This window comes from Ischnura elegans, chromosome 10, assembly GCF_921293095.1.
Source record: "Ischnura elegans chromosome 10, ioIscEleg1.1, whole genome shotgun sequence".
NCBI lineage: Eukaryota > Metazoa > Arthropoda > Insecta > Odonata > Coenagrionidae > Ischnura > Ischnura elegans.
In genome coordinates, this window is record NC_060255.1 from 34567062 (window position 1) to 34588434 (window position 21373).

The 21373-nt window shown below is 41.2% G+C and overlaps 1 protein-coding gene across 1 annotated transcript in view; it reads left to right on the forward strand.

Annotated features, from left to right (window-relative positions):
- The window catches only part of LOC124167252 (apolipophorins-like), a 190002-nt gene that overhangs the window by 41049 nt on the left and 127580 nt on the right, over positions 1–21373 (forward strand). Inside the window, exons 15-21 of the mRNA XM_046545138.1 lie at positions 2967–3149; positions 3395–3582; positions 3684–3831; positions 10506–10621; positions 11581–11798; positions 12756–12911; positions 18119–18334. Coding sequence (XP_046401094.1) covers positions 2967–3149; positions 3395–3582; positions 3684–3831; positions 10506–10621; positions 11581–11798; positions 12756–12911; positions 18119–18334 — 1225 coding nt within the window. The remainder of the gene's footprint in view (positions 1–2966; positions 3150–3394; positions 3583–3683; positions 3832–10505; positions 10622–11580; positions 11799–12755; positions 12912–18118; positions 18335–21373) is intronic.

Consider the following 21373-nt stretch of genomic DNA (forward strand, 5'->3'; position numbering starts at 1 on the left):
ACGTCGACCATGCGACTCCCGAGTTCGGAGCTGATCATCAGTACGTCCCTTTTGTCCTTCCACTTTAGAACGCAGATACCATCGTTAGTAAAGGCATCCGTAACTTCACCTTTTTTCAATTTAGCCTTTGCTACTTTGGAGGGGATGCCTTTCCGATTTGCTCTAAGAGTTCCAGTGCAATACGTTTTCCTCTCAAGGAGTTCGTGGACTAAATTGACGCTCCACCCGCTACCCCTCCAAAGAAGCATAGACTCGTCAATGCAAAGCTTTTGGGAAGGAATAATTAAGGAATCAATGGTGGAATGAAATGAATCTAAAAGGGGACGGATTTGTACAGGATATCATGAGGAACTGGATCGTTTGGGCCGGGGTTCGGAGAAAAATGAAGGGCATGAAGAATAAAAAAAATCGATCACGACTCATGCATTTCCGAAAGCAAGGGAGGTCAAACAAGATATCCGTGCTCCAGTAATCAGATATGTATCTTGTTTATAGGAATACTTCCCATGTGAAACAAAAGGCCTATAAAGGTAAGAAACTCTTCATAGGTCAATTGTTTCCAATACCTAATCCTTGCTTTCGGAGATTCATTTGTCTGCATAAGATGATTAGCGAATGTATTCGTCTGATCAACTATTGCGTGAACGAGGGAGTCTGGAAAGAGGAGACGGAAAAAACTAATCGGGTCGTTGGAAGGGGGTGGAGTGGTGAGGCCTGGATTTTCCTGGAAAGGAATATTTTGAGGGGTCACTGAAGTTCGAGACCACCGCAAAGGACGTTCGGATGGAGAAGGACTGGCGGCAGGGTTAGAGGGCTCCGGGAAAGAATGGGACAATGGGGATGGGCCAGGGATTGGCATAACGGGATCGGGCGTAGAAGGCGGCAACGGAGTACCTGACTGTGAGGGTTCATCCTCCTCCCCACTCTCCTCCTCGCTAACTTGGAGTCTTCTGAGAACTCCGACTCCCCGCTCTCCTCCAGAAGCTCCCGCAATTCTTCCTCCGTATAAGCTCGCCTATAGAGAAGGCGGAGAGCTCAGAGGGCAATCCCTGTGTCCTCGAAGTCGACGGCTGCGGGTCGTGATGCGACGTCATCTGACCATCGGCAGAGGTCGATGTATCAGCAATTACACCAGACGGCATCCACTCCCGGTCAGCATGTGACAATGGCCACTTTACACCTCGCTTATGCAGCATCTGCAATACGTACATACATTTTACATATATTTATGTAAAAATTCAGAAAAATAACAACAAAGAAGCACTTACGGTAAAACAGAGAAAAGATAAAATGATCCGAATAGCTTTAATTTAGCAATAACTTCAGCAGTGGTGTGACTAAATAATTTGATCGGATGTAAACCAATAATTACACAGTTATTGAGTGAAAAAGAGCTGTTTGATAAAGCAGCTCTTTAGAATCACTTTTACGCCAAGAACTGGGATAATATCCAAAGTTATTTACGATATTACTATAAATGTTAATTATTTTTATTTGCATTACTTGCATATATTAACAATTTAAGTACTTAAAAACTTACACTTATGATATGGATGATTTTCTTCACTCTCCCAAAACTGCCGCTTCACTTATACCGCCGCCGCCGCCACTGCTGAGAAGTTGCACTGACAAACAAATGAAGAGCGCAAAAAATTAGGGATATTTTACGTTGTAAAATAATAATGTAATAACAAAGTCCAATTTACATTAAAGATAAACTAATATCACCACTTAATACATTATTTGGATGAAACATAATACCATCAGAGAATAAAATATCGAAAAATAAAAGGCTCAACCGAAGGAAAAAGATTGAAATGAAAATTTATTTTCTCGATTTACAATAACAAACGAGGTATAATATTAAAAACATTACCTAACTAAGTTCAAGATAGGTAATAAATACAAATGAAACGTTACAATAAATTAGTAATATTCATGCATAAATGAAAAGAAATGTAAATAATCCCATTAAAAACGAGAGGGAAAATAAATGGAAATTGGCTTACCGTAAGGTAAAAGAAAACTTTTCTCCCGATGCTCCCAAGACAGATTGCTCGAAACGGTCTTCACTGTTGAGCTGCTATATCCTTATTGAGCAAGGAAGGGTCGCAAACGGTCGTAAAAAACATGAACCCAGCTCTTAAGGAGGGGTGGAACCCTCGGACCACACATGACGGGATATCACGTCATCAGCACCAGAGGATAGCGAGCCATGACGTGATATCACATCATGCCGCACTCAAGGGGTTAAAAAAGAGTTGAAATTCTGAGAAATATACTAATATGCACTGCACTCTATTTGTCTTGGCCCATGTTCAATGTAATAACAAGTATGTTATTAATTGGAACATGGCCCCATTGATTTGTGCATAAACATTATGAAAGGTGTATCACTTGTTTAAATTTTGTATTATTCACCTGCAGTGTCTTATATACAATTAGATTATGCCCAGGTGTTAGGGTTTGATATTTAGGGAAAAAATGAAATATCGAATGCCTTTCTAGTCTGTCAGTGGTTTCATTTTTATTTAAGGTCTCTTGTTATCAAGAAACTATTATTAATAGTGTTTATAACTAATATTTTAAATGTTACTTATATTCATAGAAATGTGAATTATAATTGTGAATGGGTTGTGATCACCAAATTTTTGAGAAGGCTCATATACTTAGGAAAATATGTATAAATAAGGAAATCAAATTAGTTGATTCAATATCCACTTGCTTTATTCACTAGTGGCTTATTGATGCTTAAATGATCTGCTACTTGGTCTGCTGGCTGGTGGATTGAAATGGTCAATGAATTAAAAATTTAGTTTGAGGGATGCAGGAAATCATATAAGAATTTTTTTATAATTCCAAAGGATTTTATCTAGAGAGAAGAAGGCTGTGGAAATTATTACATTTAAAATGTATTATTATTCCCCTTTACATATTTCTTGACATAAATGCTTCTTCTTTTTTAGGTTGGCCATTCTGTTGATCATGATGACCACAGCCTGGACGTTGACATTCATATGAAGCTTTTTGGCTCTGAAGTTGGTTGGGCTAACTATCACGGAACTCTCCCAAAAATGCCTTTTAAATCTGGAATTGATAAATTCTTTGACCATGTGGATGATGGAATCAATAAAACCAAGGACTATAAGGTGAGTGTCTTTATTGGTGCCAATTTAAGAATGATCCTTGTAATAGTCAGAAACTTTACCTGAAAATAAAAATTTTCGGGCCATCATCTTTTAAATTCTCATCTGCCAAAATTATATTTTTAGAGTAAATTAGGTTGACTGGTTTAAATTTGGAATTTTCTTTTGATTGATTATCCAAATGGGTAATTCAGTGGAAATTAGTTTCTATCTTAATAAATATAAGTTATCTTTTAATTTTTTTACAGTTGGACGTCAGCCCCAATCTTGCAATATTTGATTGTCAGCTTGTTTACCCAACTGGTGCTGGATTTTCACTGATTTTGGATGCTTCTGCGTACTCCTCTGTATATTTGAAGGTTGAGTCTCAGGGTGATATACTAGCTTTGATGAGATATCCTGGAAATTCAAAATTCCACATGAAACTCCTTCCAAGGTAAGACCCTGATTTTCTATAGAATGGGATTATCCCATATGGCATTACTATAGGGTTGTGGAAATGTAACTTAATATTTGCATTTTCTGTTTCATTTTTAGTGCTTCTGTTGAAATTTCTGGTGCTATGTTTGTTGATGCTTTCGCAAACGTCATGGCAGGTCTTGAGGTTGTTGGAAATGTTCATTCATCTACTGGATTTGGTCTTGATGTCCAAGCCCTTAAAAAAGGTTTTGGCATGGAAGTCAAGGTTAGAAGTCAGTTTTTATTTTGAAACTATGCTGAACCCTCTCTTTCCAAAAGAAACTTCAAGTACATAATTGGTGTAGAGAATTTATCAGACAATATCATGACTTGAATTAGTTTATTTATTCTATAGAGATATAATTAAGGAATTGCACTGTGAAGTGAGTTGGAATTAGAAGTGATTCCTAGCGGGAATTTTCCCTCAACTACATCTGAAAAATATACTGAAAACCTCGTAGACTTGTGTTCCACGTCCACTCATCTCTCCAGTAACATGGCATTCTAGCATATTACATTTGCCCAACCCTGATATTTGGTTCTGCATCCTCCACTGTTTAGAATCGGAATTTGAGATAGGTATTCTTAAAGAGGTGCATGTGTTAGGGGTGAGAAAATTTTTTTTCTTTTGCTATGAATGTAGCAGGGTGAAAGGACCTTTAAATACATATGTAGTATGCCCATGCTCCTATTGGTGCCTGACATGTCTGTAAGGTCACACTGAATTAAAGGTCATTTAAGGGAAAATCATAATTAAATCCAGCTGTGACAGCCAATAACTGGTAATTTAAATCTGTTGGCTAAAGACATGTAGTTAGTGTTGAATTTAATGCCTTTTATATAAAATCAACTTCTTGATTACTACGCCAATTGCAGGGAATCGTAAGGAACGCTTGAAATAACAACTGCACACGTCATATTTAACACCACAAACTGAACTGCATTTAACCTTTTCCCTACCGTATACGTACATATACGTGTGGACGTTTCCTGACCCGGGAGACCACGGGCGTATATATACGTGTGAGATTTTCCCGGTCAAGAAAACGAAACCCGTATATATACGTTTTCGAGCTCTCCCCCTTTCAGGACAGTCGTGGGTTTAGGTCGCCTTTGTCTCGGGACCCAACGCTTCGGGGTTTAGGATTAACCCTCCGAATCCGGGAGCAGGTACCCGGACCCTTCGTCTTTTATAACCTCTCTCAGCGGTAAGGGACAGCGGTCATACAATTGTTTATAGAGTCAATTTTCGAAATAAATATTTGTTCATTTCTCAAGAAATATAAACTAAGAATTGAATTGTTTGTCTTTTGAGCAGCGTTTACAATTTTTAAACGAAATTCTACGACAAATATTAACTTATATCTCGAGTTATGTATAAACATCAACATGGAAATTGTTGCTGCGTTAAATGCTTTGATAATGGCCTTAGAACTTCGTTTAAAATTTGACAATGCTCAGATAAAAATGAGGAATTATATTCAATGTCTGTAATTTACGTGCAAGCAACAATTATCCATTTGCTAAATACATATAAGCAATACATTAGTTGACCGCGAACCAATGCCGCAGGTATGGTCGTAAACCCGGAAAGGAGGGAGCACAACTACTCTTGGAGTCCGAGATAATACGGAGTCCCACCGTGGAGGGGTCGAAAAAGGTTCAGCGAGACCCTTCTTAACGAATGCCCTCCAAAAATGCTCCGTACCACGAGAAAGAAGAGTCTCTTGGGGAGCGGTACAGCAGTCAAGCTAAGACGAAAACTCCGCGGTCTCGAAAGGGTTAATACACTGACGCCAAGGTCGGTAAAAGCCTTTTACCGACCTTGACTGACGCCACCGTATGGAGGCGCCACAAACACCGCTTACAGATACATCCACAAGGGGGCAGCACATATAGATACAAAATAGCAGCCAAATTCAAAAATACATATTGAATCTTGTACAATCTTAACACCTCTCCTCAGGATTCAATATAAAAAAAATGAAACTTAGTGTATCATCAGCAAAAGGACAAAAATGGAACAAAAGAACACAGCTCAAAAATACTTCATAAGAGCAGTCATTAACATGTGTAAAAAAAAAAAAACTCAAAAGATACCTAACTTATTAGTTAGTTCTTTGGTTCTTGGACCAGTTAGTGATTTTGTCAGCAAGTCAGCTAAATTTTCATTTGTCCTAACATACTTAAAGACAATTTCTCCTCGACAAACTAGGTCTTTTAGGTAGTGAAACTTAACAGAAAAATGCTTTGACCTATCATTAACAGACCTTGTGCTTGCAATGGTTATAGCACTTGTATTGTCCGCAAGTATGGAACATGGCCTTGATACAAAATCTCCCTGACCTATTTCCACCAAAAAATCCCTTAACCACTCAAACTCTGTAGCACTTTCGTACATAGCCACATACTCAGCATGCGTTGATGATGTTGATGGTGACTTTTGCTTTCTACTTCGCCAGCAAATCACTCCTCCACCTAGAATGAAACAATACCCTGAAATAGATCTGCAATCACTCAAGTCACTAGCCCAGTCAGAGTCTGAATATACAGTAACTTTTTCATCAGTTTTAACATAATGTAATGAATAATGTTTTGTCCCCTTCAAATAATGCAGAATGTGCTTCACATTCTCCCAGTCACTTCTCACTGGGTCTCCACAATGTTGACTAACAAAACAAACAGCACTAGAAATGTCAGCTCTGGTATTTGTTGACAAATGCAGCAAAGACCCAACTGCCTTCCTGTAAGTATGTTCACAAAATTTTTCACTTACATTTCTCTCAAGGTTAACACATCCCATTTCAATTGGAGCACTGAACCCCCTAATGTCTAAAGAGAGGAACTCCTTCAGTATTTCTTCAACATAAATCTCCTGGCTAACAATCAATTCCCCTTTGGATGGTCTGGAGATAACCATGGAAAGAAAATTTGACACACTTCCCAAGTCCTTTATCTTAAGACATTCTGAAAGTTCAACCTTGACATTCGTTAAATGTTCCCTCTCACCAAACAGTAAAAAATCATCAACATAGACAGCTAATATCACCCCAGTTCTGACATAAACACAAGGTTCCTTAACACAGTCCTTGAATTTTAATTTCAATAGAATATCATGCAGGTGACAGTTCCAGTTGCGCCCTGACTGTTTTAGCCCATACATGCTTCTTTTCAACTCACAAACAAACATACCATGATCTTGTGAGGGAAAACCAGGAGGTTGTTCCATATAAATTGGAACTTCCAAAAAACTATTGAGATAAGCCCCAACCACATCAAGTTGATCAATCTCCCATCCCCTTTCTACAGCAAGTGAAAAGAGAGTTCTTATAGTCTTTTTCTGCACAACAGGGCTAGAAGTCTCATAATAATCTAAGCCATACACTTGTCGAAAGCCTTGTGCAACCAACCTTGCTTTCAATTTCACAATCACCTCCCCAGACTTTTTAATGGTGAATACCCACTTACTACCAATGACATTGGCCTCCTTAGGCCGGGGTACCACCTCCCATGTCTGTTGCCCCTTCATTGTGTCCAGCTCCTCCAACATAGCAGCTCTCCATGCAGCTGACTGTGGCCCGCTCAGGGCCTCCTGCCAAGTCTTGGGAACCTGTATATCATCTGGGTTGTTCTCTTCATACATTACCAGATTACAGCATGGTAGACTGCATGGAGCTCTCACTTCCCTTCTCCTTCCGGATCGTCTCGGTCCATCATCTGGGTTGGCCTCTCCTGCATCTTGAGTAGCCTCTGCCACTCCCTGTGAGGCCCCTTGGGTAGGTCCAGCAGCGAGATCCTCTCCTGGATCTGATGTGGCCCCTTGGGTAGGCCCAGCAGTATGATCCTCTCCTGGATCTGGTGTGGCCTCTTGGGTAGGCCCATCAGCAGGATCCTCCCCTGGATCTGGTGGATCATCTCCTTCTGTGAATACTACACAGGCTCCTTCCCTGGCAGGGCACTGTTGTTGAAGTCAATTAATGCCCCTGTGGGACTTACAGGGGAAGATATGTTCTCTGAACACCACATCACGGCTGATAATCACCCTCTTTAAATTCAGATCCCATAGGCGGTAACCCTTCACTCCCTCAGGATACCCTAGCATTAAGCACTCTGTCGCCCTTTCCCCTAGCTTGCCCTTCTGCTGGTTTTTCGGTACCCAAGCCCATGCCTGGCATCCAAACACTCGCAGTTTTTCCAGGTCACTCCTCTGGATTTCCTTTCCCAGCCATTTCTCCAGTGGACATGAGAAGTTTAGCGGAGTTGATGGGATCCTATTTCGCAGGTAACATGCTGTCTGAAGAGCCTCAGCCCAAAAGTATCCTGCCATTCCTGCATTGATTAGCAAGCACCTAATCACATGACTCAGTGTCTGATTAGTCCTTTCAGCAAGACCATTCTGTTGAGGTGTTTCTGGTACAGATCTTCGATGCAGGATTCCTTTCTTCTTTAAGTAAGTCTCGAAGTTGTCTCCAACGTATTCCCCTCCATTATCGCTTTGTAACTCCTTTATACTCTTGCCATGAAGAACTTGAGCCATAGCTCGGAAGTTCTTGAATTCTTCAAATACATCACTCTTGTTTTTAATGTCTACAGCAGTCACAAACCTTGATGCTTCGTCCACGAATGTGACCATGTACCTCTTGCCTCCTATTGATTGGGGTGTTATTGGACCCATCACATCAGAGTGGATTCGTTGAAGAACTTCCACTACCTTATCTTCACGATGTGGAAATTTTTCCCTCTTCATCTTCCCTTTAATGCATGTTTCACATTGACTATTGTCCATTTCCACTGAATGATCAGTAAGGTCCTCGAGTAACTTTGATTTCTTCAAGATCTCCACGCTTGGGTGACCCAGTCTTTCATGCCACCTAGTCAAAGTTGTCAGGTTAGCCGTCCTTATCTCATTCATTCCAGGCTGTTTGTTTTCCTCCTTAATTTCCTTCAACATGACTCCATTCACGGTAGTAATATAATACAATCTCGCCACTCGATAGGCTTGAAACAACATTTTCTCACCCTGGAAAATTCTCGTCGCACCTTGGAATGAGATAAATTTCAGTCCCTTTTCCTCAATCTGTCCCTGTGAAAGGAGATTATCTTCTAGTTCTGGGACATAAAGGGCATTCGAAAAGGTAATGTCCTTCCCGCCACATTCTTGAGATAAATGGAGCGTCACTTTACCCACTCCCGCAATTTTAAGGGGTGCTCCATCCCCAACCTTCACGATGCCACTATAGCTTTGGAAGTCTTGGAACAGGTCTCTTCGGGGGGACATATGATCCAATGCTGCGGAATCAAGAGTCCACACACCGTCGTTCTGCGGCAAATTTCTCCTCGTGCAAAGCGCCACATGCTCCCTTTGAATAACTGATGCGGTCGCCTCCAACGTCTTTTCATCATCCTCCGTTTTTCTTGGACATACGGCCGCAATATGACCCTCTCCGCCACAAGCATAGCACCAAAACTTCTTGTTTCGTGGTGGCTTGCTTCTCCGCGTGATTGGTGCGGCTCTTCTTGTTGAATACCTTGATTGGTGCGGCTGTGCAAATTTAAAAGATGTTTTTAGAGCAAGATGCTCCGCCTTGTTAACAGCGATGCGTGTCTCCTCCTCTTCCAGAAGGTACTGTTTCACGATTGCCAACTCCATGTTATTGGGTTGAGCCGTGAGGGTCTTGATGGTTATCTCATACTTTTCCTTCGGAAGTCCAGTTAAACATATAGCTGCTAACTGTCTATCGCTGAACCCCATGCCGTTTTTAATAAGGACCCTGTTCATATTTACAATATGATTACAGTACTCTTGCACACTCATGTCATCCCTTTTCTCAAAACTTGCCAATTCACGCAATTTTAACGTGGCACCATACAACGAGTTTTCATTGCACACTTTATCTAGGATGCTCCAGGCCTCCTTTGCCTCCTCACAGTCCATTACATCGTAAATGAGCTCATCACTAACACTCCTCATGATGAGAGCCAACGCCACGAGATTATTCTTGGCGCGTTTTCTAATCTCGGCTTGAGATAGTGCTGCTCCCGCAGAATCTGCGTATCCGACTATAGTCTCCCAACAATCCCTTACGAGCATCTCCGATTTGATCCTTGCCTTCCATCCATTGTAGTTCTTCTGAGTTAATTTCGGAATAGCGAAGGTCTTCTCATCGCGATCAATTGATGCCTCAGTCATCATGAGTTCGCTGGTGCACCGCCGATTTTCAAATCCCGTACAGTTTGTAACTTCACACTCTCAAAGCGCTTCCTTCTCGTCCTGGGCCCATTACCTGTTGAATTTAACGCCTTTTATATAAAATCAACTTCTTGATTACTACGCCAATTGCAGGGAATCGTAAGGAACGCTTGAAATAACAACTGCACACGTCAGATTTAACACCACAAACTGAACTGCATTTAATACACTGACGCCACCGCATGGATGCGCCACAAACACCGCTTACAGATACATCCACAAGGGGGCAGCACATATAGATACAAAATAGCAGCCAAATTCAAAAATACATATTGAATCTTGTACAATCTTAACAGTTAGACGTAGGTGGCCAAAGTAAGAGCACAACAAAAGAGGTGAGGTGTGGCTCAAGAGCGAACAAAGGCACCTCAAATAAACTAATGCATGCTGTGCTTACCATTAGATATATGTTCCTAGAAATATATCATACTCAGCTTGAGTATAATGTATTGCAAGGCTGTAACTACTTTCAGGTAACAAAACTTTCTCAGTATACTATTAATATCTCACTAAATATAGTGTCGAGACAGTGTTGTTGCTGCAAGAATTTAGTACCCCAATTCATTATTTGTAGAAATATTACATGAAAATTCAAATATATTTATTGCAAAAATATATTATATTGACCTTCGTTGTCTTTTTTCTTTAAGTTTGGTGTGCCCAAGCCTAAGCAAGAAGTTTTCAGCTTCCACTCTCAAGTTATGTCTGTGAGGAGAGAGAAGGGCCATGCTCCTGTTCATGCACCGGTGAAATTCTACAAGGTCAGGTTTGTGTGAATTTATTCTTTGTAGCACATTATCTGAAATAGGGTAGTTTCCTTCATCGAAGAAAATGAAAGGCGTTGGTTGCGATTCGTTACCCACAATTAGTGTAGGTATTCATAATGTACAAATTATTTGGTTGAAGAAATCCCAGTTTAGACGAATATGTTAATGGTCAATTTAAACCTCATTTGAAAAAGGCTAAATTGGCACCCATATGTGATGCCACTCTATGTGACGTCACAGGGACTTTGATGCTATATGAGTAGTCAGGGGTTTTCCATCGCCTGAGATTACCAATGCATGCATAAGGCACCGAGCTCAGGGAAATATTTCTCAATAAACACTTATTAAAATGCCTATGGTCGGAAAGTTTCCTTCGTTTGATAGGGTATTAATATCCTTATCTTCCTTATTTAATATTAATCCTTTTAAGCCAAGGGCTACCCGCCAGTAGGGTACTCTGCTACCTACAAGCAGCCTGCATCGAAGCGGTACTCATAGCCTCGCACCAAGGTGGCTTCACATGGCGGCAGCTGGAACCAGAATGATGTCACACGGGCTTTTCCCAGCATTCATACGTAGCCGTGGCATTTTCGCGTGCTTGAAAATTTTCACTTTTCATTTAATAAAAATAAAAGTAGATGTTAGGTAAGTCTGTATGTGGAGTTATCTCTGAGAAATGTTTATGTCGTACACAACACAAAAGTATTCCAAAATCAATGTGTCAAAATCAGTTAAATTTAGTTAACTTTAAATTGTGAAATTACTAGGTAATAGTTTACTAAATTTTACTGGTAGCTTTTTTTCATACTAATTAAGAATTTAAATACTGTACTTCACTATTACATAATTCTCTTTTTTGATAATCCTATTTTGGTCTCTGTGTTGACTTGTTATGAAGCATGTACCATGAAGACCTTTGGTTGAATTCTTATCTCCTTTAACCGTGACATTTTTACAGCAAATCCTATCTTGGCTGCTTCGAGCAACTCACTCCTCTGACTGGTTTGGTATTCTGTGGTGAAGTGAAATTCCCATGGGATGGTCTCTCATCAGCTGTCGTACCTAAACCAAACCAAGCCCTGTTTCCTTTGGATGGACCATTAAAGCTGTCATTCCACATTGAAAAGGAGAATGAAGCCCTCACCCATTATTATTTCCGTCAGTTTTTAGATATAGGTATATGTCTTTTCACTTATTAGACGAAGTTTTTAATATATTTTGATGATCATTTACTGCTGTGGTCAGCTTAATGATTTTTCATGAAGTCAAGGCCTGTTTAAATGGTACATTAACATGTAGGGATTAATGTCTAAATTTATGAATTCAAGAATGATTGCCAAAATGCATCGTGTAACCACCCAACTTGTGTGAATGCATGCAGAGAAAATAGAACCTGTTATAATTTGGTTCATGCATTCGTACATGTTCCGTTTTGGTCCACAAAAATCATTCATGCATACAAACAGTAACTCGTATATGTTAATGTATCGTGTAAACAGGCCTTTAAGTTTTATTCATGGTTTTTGTTGTAACGTGATGTGCCAGGAAGTTTTATGATCTAGCATGATGAATTGTTATGTGCCGCAAAACTTGCATAGTTTGCTAGTATGTAGGAGCTTTTAATAAAATTACTTCTTTGGATATCATTTCATCTGGTGAAAATTAAGGCCTTATGGGGTATGTAGCTCTCCATAGTCCTCGGTTTTTGTTGTAATGTGATGTGCCAGGAAGTTTTATGATCTAGCATGATGGATTATAATGCGCCTAAAACTTTCATAGTTTGCGTCTCTTACACGAATTTCTTATCTTCCCCCATTTATCTATGTTTTTCCTTTAGCCCCGATGCTTAAAATGGGGGTGCATCTCTTACACGGGTGAACCTCTTACACGCTTTTAACGGTTCTTATGGGAGTCAATACTTGTCATTGACAGATTTTACTACTGTACTGGAGTATTGTGTTATTGAAGTAAAAGAGGTTGATAGAGGTAAATTTATGGTAAGGGAAAAGAGTTATAGGAACTGTGTTAGACACTGTTTTAAAAGTTGATGAAAATGATGTTGTAGTATTAATGAAGAAAACTTGTAAAAATATGTTTCCTTATAAAAAATATGTCCTCTTTTTCATTTTCAAGACTTTTACTACACGCATTTTGAGATGAAATTTGATACACCAAACTCTAAAGTTGACCGAGCAGTCCAGTTTGACTTAGAGGCACGGTATGCACCCTATGGCGATAAGGCTATGAAAGTCGATGTTAAGACACCTTGGATTAAGTTCATCCTTGAAGGTAAGATTTTCCATGTTATTAGTTGAGGTTAAAGCAAAAAAAGTTTATCTAAATTAATTTTTTCAAACTTTCTCATCTGTCTCAAGCACCAATATATTAGGCAATGATGGAAAATTGTCAATGGGCTCATTCACTCAGACCTCTTTTCACTAACAGAATTTGGTGGATAGAAGAGAAAGAGAAGTCAAAATAGATAAAAAAAAGTCTTCCTTCTTAAGGAAATTTCATGTTGTCCTTCTTGACCCAGTATGTACTAAATTGTGGTCTCACCATATAGAGAAACTGTAATAAATTAAACTCTACTTGTTATTTGTAGTAGAGATGGGTTGAATACCAGATTTCTGGAACTCGAATATCGAATTCGAATATTAAATCATTGCTCGAATATTTGAATACCTCGGATACTATAAACTAGAGATGTGCGAATAGTACACGCGAATTCTCGAATACTAGAAAGTATTCGATATTCGAGATCTCGAATAGTTATGCCAAAGATACCGTCTCGAATACCTCGAATACTTTGAATTTCGAATACTTTGAATACATACACTGTCGCTCGCACGTCGTTGGTAGTTGACTCAGAAAAATTAAGAGAACTCTAGTCGTTTAGTGCATGCAGCGCCGTTTTAGGCAAGCTGACGAAATACATCAAATTCGCGGGTTCGAGCGGTGAAAAGAGTTCGACGTGGGGAACCGAAATTGATCGGATGAAAAAAAATCCGAAAATCCCAGGTGTCCCCCATCAGGAGAGCCTCAATGCTGTGGGATAGCAACATTGGTGCATTTCCCACGATCCGCTATCCCCCTCCATTCAGCATTCACCCCACCCAATCTGACGATTTCCTCTTCTCCGAAATCAAACAAAAGGTCCCAGCTCGCGCAGGGATCGTATTACGAAGACCTTGGCTTCGAAAAAATATCAAGTTACCGGAAAATAATAGAATCGCGTTTTACCCTTCACTCTTTCTCCCCCACTGACCATTTTCCCGCATCTACTCAGGGCCGTGGGATAGTGACATTGGCGCATTTCCCACGATCTGCAATCCCCCTCCATTCAGCGTTCGCCCCACCCCCTCCGACGATTTCCTCTTCTCCAAAATCAAACAAGAGGTCCCAGCTCGCGCAGAGATAGTATTACGAAGACCTTAGCTTCGAAAAAAATATCAAATTACACGAGAACAATAAAAACCTGTCTCACGCCCTCCCCCCTCAACTCACCCACTGACCTTTTTCTGGCGACCTGCTTCGAAGTTCCCCATTTCTGGAGGTCAACTGCTGCATGAGTCATCTACTAGCCCAAAAGTTGTCTAACAATGACTTTCGGCAATTGATATTACACTTTTATTGGATTGAAATATTAGTAATGTACGCGTAATTTAAAAAAGAATAAACGACCAAACACGACATATTTCTGAGTTTATTTAAGCATTTTACGCTGGAAAATAAATGCCGGAAAGACAAAGAAATACGACGGAGGCTTAGCATTTTGGCGTAATGCTCAAATAGGGGGTTTCCTATTATTTTTTTATTGCCTAAATCGAAAGATTATTACTCCTGGAATACGTATTAAACGCTTTTAGATTTTTAAATGACGATATCTATTTTTCGCGATTAAATGAAAAGTGAAAATTTTCAAGTGCGCGAAAACGCGACGGGTAAGTATGAATGCCGGGAAAAACTCCGCGTGACGTTGTTCTGCTTCCCGATGCCGCGAGTGAGGTGATCTTGGGGCGAGGTTCTGAGCGCTGATACGACGCAGGATGCTAGCAGGTAGCTGAGTACCATGCTAGCTGGTAGCGGTTGGCTTAAATAAGGATTATTAATACCTCATCAAACGAAGGAAACTTTCCGACCTTAGGCAGTGTTAATAGGTGATTATTAAGACCATGTTTCCCTGAGCTCTGTGCCTCATGCATTCATTGCTAATCTCAGACGGTGTAAAACTCCTATCTACTCATATAGAAACAAGGTCACTGTGACGTTACGTGGAGTGGCATCGCATGGGCGCCAATCTGGCCTTTTTCAAATGAGGATAAAATTGACCATTGCCATTCGTATAAACCGGTATTTCTAAAACCAAATAATTTGTATATTATTAATACACTAATGGTGGGTACCGAATCACAATCAATGCCTTTCGTTTCCTTTAGTGAAGGAAACTACCCTATTGTTTACATAAAATTATAATATTCCATCAATCTGCTAAATTCCTGTTTGAATCCTTTAAAGGAAATCACAATTACTCGCCAAAATCTTGGGTTTCCTGCTGCATAGGCGACCTAGTCAAACATTTCTGCATTCATCGTTTAGTATTCGAGGTATTCGAAATTCGAGATATTCGAATATTCGAGCAATGATTTGATATTCGAATTCGATATTCGAATTCGAGAAATCTGCTATTCGACCCATCCCTACTATAAACTATGAATGCGGGAATGTTTGACTCGGTTGCCTGTGCAGCAGGAAACACAAGACAATGGGGAGTAAGTTTGATTTCCTTTAAAGGATTCGAACAGGAATTTAGCTGATTAGTGGAATATTTTTATTTTATGGAAACAGTTGTGCATATAGTTGATTCAACTAAAGGCCGTATCACACTAGCGACTGCGACCGCCGCTGCGACCGCGACTGCGGCTGCAACTGGCCCGTCGACCAATCAGAGCGAGGCAGCAGTCGCAGCCAATCAGAGAGCTCTATTTAAATCTCACGCGCTTGCAGCAGACGTGTTTGTTTTGTTTACCGTAGCGAGGGAAGTTCAAGAAGGTTGTGAGATAACGCTGAGATAATTTCGGATTTTTAAAGTGATGATGGAAGCCCAGCATATTAGATATTGGACCTGAGTACACAGGTAACTAATAATGAAGTATGTGTTAACATATTTTAGGAACAATTTCAACAATTGCTGCTCTCTATCCATTCTTTGGGCTTCCGTAAACAAACAAGCCACAAGCAGAAACTTTCATACGTGCGCATGCGCGACCGTGGCGTGGGCCGCAATGTGTGATGGGGTGCAGTCGTAGCCACAGCCGAAATCGCGGTCACAGTGGCGGTCGCAGTCGCTAGTGTGATACGGCCTTAACATCTCTTTCAAATATTCTAAGGGGACACACCACCTCGCAAAAAATGATTGCATGCCGTCTCAACATTTACACTGCTACGTTGGATTTCTGTCTCATATACATTCTTATCTACCAAACGCCATTTCAGCGGCACGCCCATCTGATACTCGGCCTCATCCAACTTCTTATTTTCAACAGGTAGCTCTCTTTGCCCCCACTCCTGCTGTCACGTGCTAGCAGACAATCTGAGGCGTTTTGCAAAATACACTCGCTTCTCCACCGGATTTTCTTCTTCAATTATTTTCAGTCCATATTTGGAAGTTCTCACGAGATAAGCAGATGAATTCGAATTGCTAGCAGGGAGAAACCAAATATCCCTTCGTCTGTGACTGTAACAATAGAGAATTATAGCACAACTCATAAATTATAACTTGATATATGTTTTCGGAAAAAAATACCGCATCAACTTCCGAGAAGCTCTGCTGCTCATATGGAGTCTCGACAGAATGCTAAGTCTCCGTCGTATTTTGACATTTATTTCCTTGCGTAAAATGCTTAAATAAAGTCAGAAATGCGTCAGGTTTGGTCTTATTCTTCTTTAAATTATGCGCACATCACAATAGTAATATTTCAATCCAATAAAGGTGTAATATCAATTGCCGAAAGTCATTGTTAGACACCTTTTGGGCTAATAGGTGATTCATGCAGCAATTGACCTCCAGAAACTGGGAACTTAGAGGCAGGTAGGCTGAAAAAGGTCAGTGGGTGAGAAAAGGGGGGCGCGAAACACATTTCTATTGTTCTCGTGTAACTAGATATTTTTTTCGAAGCTCAGGTCTTCGTAATATGATCTCTGCACGAACTGGAACCTTTTTTTATTTCGGAGATGAGGAAAGCCTCAGAAGGGGGGCTAGTGCTGAATGGAGGGGGATAGCGGATCTTGAGAAATGCGCTAATGTAACTATCCCACGGTACTCATGCAACAGGTAGGCAGAAAAAGGTCAGTGGGTGAGAAAAGGGGGGAGGCCGTGAAACACGTTTTTATTGTTCACGTGTAACTTGATATTTCGAAGCTTTTTCGAAGCTTAGGTCTTCGTAATACGATCCCTGCGGGAGCTGGGACCTTTTCTTTGATTTTGGAGAAGGGGAAAGGGTCAGAATGGGTGAGGCGAGTGCTGAATGGAGGGGGATAGCGGCTCGTTGGAAATGCCCTAAGGTTGCTATCCCACGGCCCTGAGGTTCTCCTGGTGGGGGAAACCGGGGATTTTCAGATTTTTTCACCCAATCAATTTCGGTTCCCCACGTCGAGCTCTGTTCACCGCTCTAATCCACGAATTTGATGTAGTTCGTCAACTTGCCTAAAACGGTGCTGCATGCACTAAACGACTAGAGTTCTTCACAATTTTCCGAGTCAGCTACCAACGGCAGTGTGTGACAGTACACGGCGCGAAATTCAAAGTATTCGAAGTATTCGAGAGCGTACCTTTAGCATAATTATTCGAGACCTCGAATATCGAATACTTTGTAGTATTCGAGGTATTGGAGTATTCGTGGATACTATACGCACATCTCTAATTTGTAGACTTATGGACAGTCCCTTAGTTTTGATCTGCTCAAAAGAGGTTGATATGCTTATTTTTATTCTAATGTGTCATGTAACAATGCAATTTGGGGTTATTCCCCCAATATTATATTTTACTGGTAGATCAAACATTGCACGTATAAGCCATGTTTATGATATCATTTTTCCTATTTTACCTTTAAATTTGGGGGAAAAAAATAACTGCTAATGACCTCAGACCTATCAGATTAGTTACATTCATCTGCTAGATTTTCAGTAAACTTAGTTATATATAGGTATATATTTAATGCATCAATTCATTAACAGTTGTTTTAAGTTAGACTTGGTATGTGGTTATTTGGTGGGAGAGTAGCTGTTTGAGCATTAACCCTTTCACTACTGTGAATGTACCTTTCCATCCTCCCTGCGATATGCTTAATGCTTATGCCTCATGTGACGAATAGGTTTTCGTATATCATGCCGCAGGAAAAGGGTTAATATTATACTTAGTGGCCCTGGACATTGCTACCATGTCATATTTTTTGCAGTCTATGGGTGGTGTTTTATTCATATTTTTTTTTCCACAGGGACAGCCATTGGCAATGCAACGGAACATAGCTTGATGGGAAAATATGTAAGTGAAGGCAATGAGTACATGGCAAAACTGGGTCTGGTTTTGAAGTCAGCAAGTGGAAACAAAAGGGAGTACACTCCAACAATAGAAGTAAATACTCCTGAGAAGAAGAAAGTAGGAAAAGGACCTAAGGGGCAAAAAGCTGGTACCAAGAACTTAAGCATTGAAGGTAATTGAGCTAACATACCTATTTCATTTCTTGCAATGGAACTGATATGTAATAAGAACTCTGGTTGAATTAAAAACACGCTTTTATTTAGTAAGCGAATGATACACTATAGTGCATAATACACGTCCGTACTTGACCATGGCTACAATCCGAGAGGCTGTTGAAGTCCCCCAGTTCCTACCACGCCACCCAAGTGGCGCCACAGTCACAAACAACTGACACACAATATTAGCAGACAGCAGAACATACATAACAACTCTCCCCCCCCCCCCCCCCTATTTTTACAATACAAAAGCATAACATGTTGTCACATTAAACAAAGCAGACACACAACATCTGATAGTAATCACAACTCAAAAACAAAGTCTTTTAGGTCAAAGTCATCTAGGTGAGTACAAAGTCATCTAGGTGAGATGGAGGTTTGACTGTCCACTGAGGCCGAGATGAATTTGGCTCTGTAGCTGGTCTTGCTCCAGGGTTATCACAGGGCGGAGACCCTTCGGGCGGAGGATTTTGTATGGCCACCCACTCATCAGGCCAACCCAGCCAGGTGATGTTTTCAGGCGATTGAGGATAGTCCTCAGTTGCAGCTTGAACCTTTGGAATATCAGAGCAGGGATTAGTATTTACAATAATATTGGGATTTTTATTACCAATCCATCTGCGACGGAGTTGGTTGACATTCCTACGCTCAACGTGACCAGAGGCTGAAATGTTTTAAAATTATGAGGACCCTCAACTTCAGAAATTACACCCTTCAACCATGGCCCTCCCCGTCCATAATTCCTGTAAAAAACTGTGTCCCCAACAGTGAAGTAATTTGCAGACGCTTCCCTTCTCCCCAGCAAGATGGAGTTCCTCTTTCGCTCATTCAAATTTACATGAGCTGGATGTAGGTTGTCCAAAACAGTTTTCAACCTTCTTTCCATCAACAGCTCTGAGGGAGCTGACCCTGTGGAATTAGGAGTGGTTCTTAATGTGAGGAGGATGTTGGCTAATTCCTTTTCCCATTCATTGGCGGGCAATTTAAGCAGCAATCTTTTGACAGTCTGCACCATTCTTTCTGCCAACCCATTAGCGGCAGGGTTATAAGGGGGAGTTTTGTAATGGGAAATGCCATTATTATGAACAAAATCAGACATCTCCTCAGACCTGAAAGCAGGTCCATTGTCCGTGACAATTTCATCTGGTAAGCCATGAGTGGCAAACCAGCTGCGCAAATTTGCTATAGTGGTTTTTGATGACAGGGAACCCCGAGTGGAAGCTACCTCCACCCATTTGGACATTGCATCCACTAGAATCAAGAACGTATGACCCACTATTGGGCCAGCAAAATCTACATGAACCCTAGACCATGGCTTTGTAGGTATTCTCCATGGAATGGTGGGTACTTTAGGGGGATTGTTTTGCACTGAAGAACATTGAGGGCAAGATTTAATTAAGGATTCAATGTCCTCATCGATCCCAGGCCACCATACATAACTCCTGGCCAGCCCTTTTGTGCGTACGATACCTTGGTGCATCTGGTGTAGCATGGCTAACACTTGAGAGCGATAAATCGGAGGAATTATCACTCTGTTGCCTCTTAACAGACAACCCTTCAATACCGACAAAGATCCAGGAGGACCCCTCAGGTACCGTTGCACCTCCGGAGAATTTTCAGAGAAATCCCATCCATGTAGGACTCCGCACAGGACCTTCGACACCACAGGATCCTACCTTGTGGCTTCTGCGATGGCACCAGCTGACAGTGGGGAATGCTGTGCAGCAGATTCCTCAAGGAAAAGGATACCTGCTGGGTCAGGAGATAAATCCTCTCCTTCCTCCTCCAGGGGCAACCTGCTGAGAAAATCTGCATTCCCATTGTGGGAGCCAGGTCTATACAAGACATTGCAATCAAAATTTGCCAAGAAAAGACACCAGCGGAGCACTCGTGGGGACATAATATCTGGCAACTGCTTCCTTTGAGGGTTGAAAAGTCCCACCACTGGCTTGCTGTCACTGTATATGGTGAATTTTCTACCCCATAGATACATATAAAATTTAGTTACACCAAATATTATAGCCAAAGCCTCTTTGTCCACTTGGGAATAGTTTCTCTCAGCGGGCTTTAATGTGCGAGAGCCAAAAGCAATGGGCCTCTCTGTGCCATCCAGCATAACGTGGCTTATCACTGCCCCAATACCATGGGGAGATGCATCCCCAGCAAGCACAATGGGGAGATCAGGGTTAAAATGAATTAGTGCCGCTTTTGTCACTACATCTTTTACATAAGATAAACAATTGTCATGCTCACTTCCCCACTCCCACTTAGCACCTTGCTTTAACAGGTCATGCAGTACATGAAACTGGGAAGCTTTATTTTGGAAAAATCGGTCATAGTAATTCACTAACCCCAAGTAAACTCGCAAGCTGTCAACATTTTCAGGTTTAGGTGCGGATAAAATAGCACTTACTTTCTTGTCCGTGGGATGTATCCCCTCCACACTCAGTTGATAGCCAACAAACTCAATTTTGGGAACCGCAAATAGGCACTTGTCCAACCAAAGATGTAATCCTGCATCACCCAACTTGCGAAGCACTGCCCTCACTCTCTGCCATAGACCCGACTTAGTGGGGGCCTGAATGAGGATGTCATCCAGATAAACTAATGTCCCCTCCAATCCTACAAGGAGCGACTCCATAGTCCGTTGAAAGATTCCAGGGGCTGCACTGAGACCCTGACTAAGCCTGGTCACCTGAAAAAGACCCTTGTGGGTGTTTAGCGTCAATACCTTGGCAGTTTCAGCATCAACCGGCAGTTGTAGGAAGGCAAGGGACATGTCCAGCCTAGCAAAGTATTTCCCTCCCGCTAACTTCCCAAGCACTTCGTCAATTGTGGGAAGGGGGTAAACATCCCTCAAACTGTTTGGATTAACAGTGGAGGAGTAATCCCCGCATATGCGGATAGTCCCATCCCTTTTCTCCACATTTACTGTAGGTGTGGCCCACTCAGACACTTTGACAGGCACCAAAATACCTTCATGCACAAGCCGATCA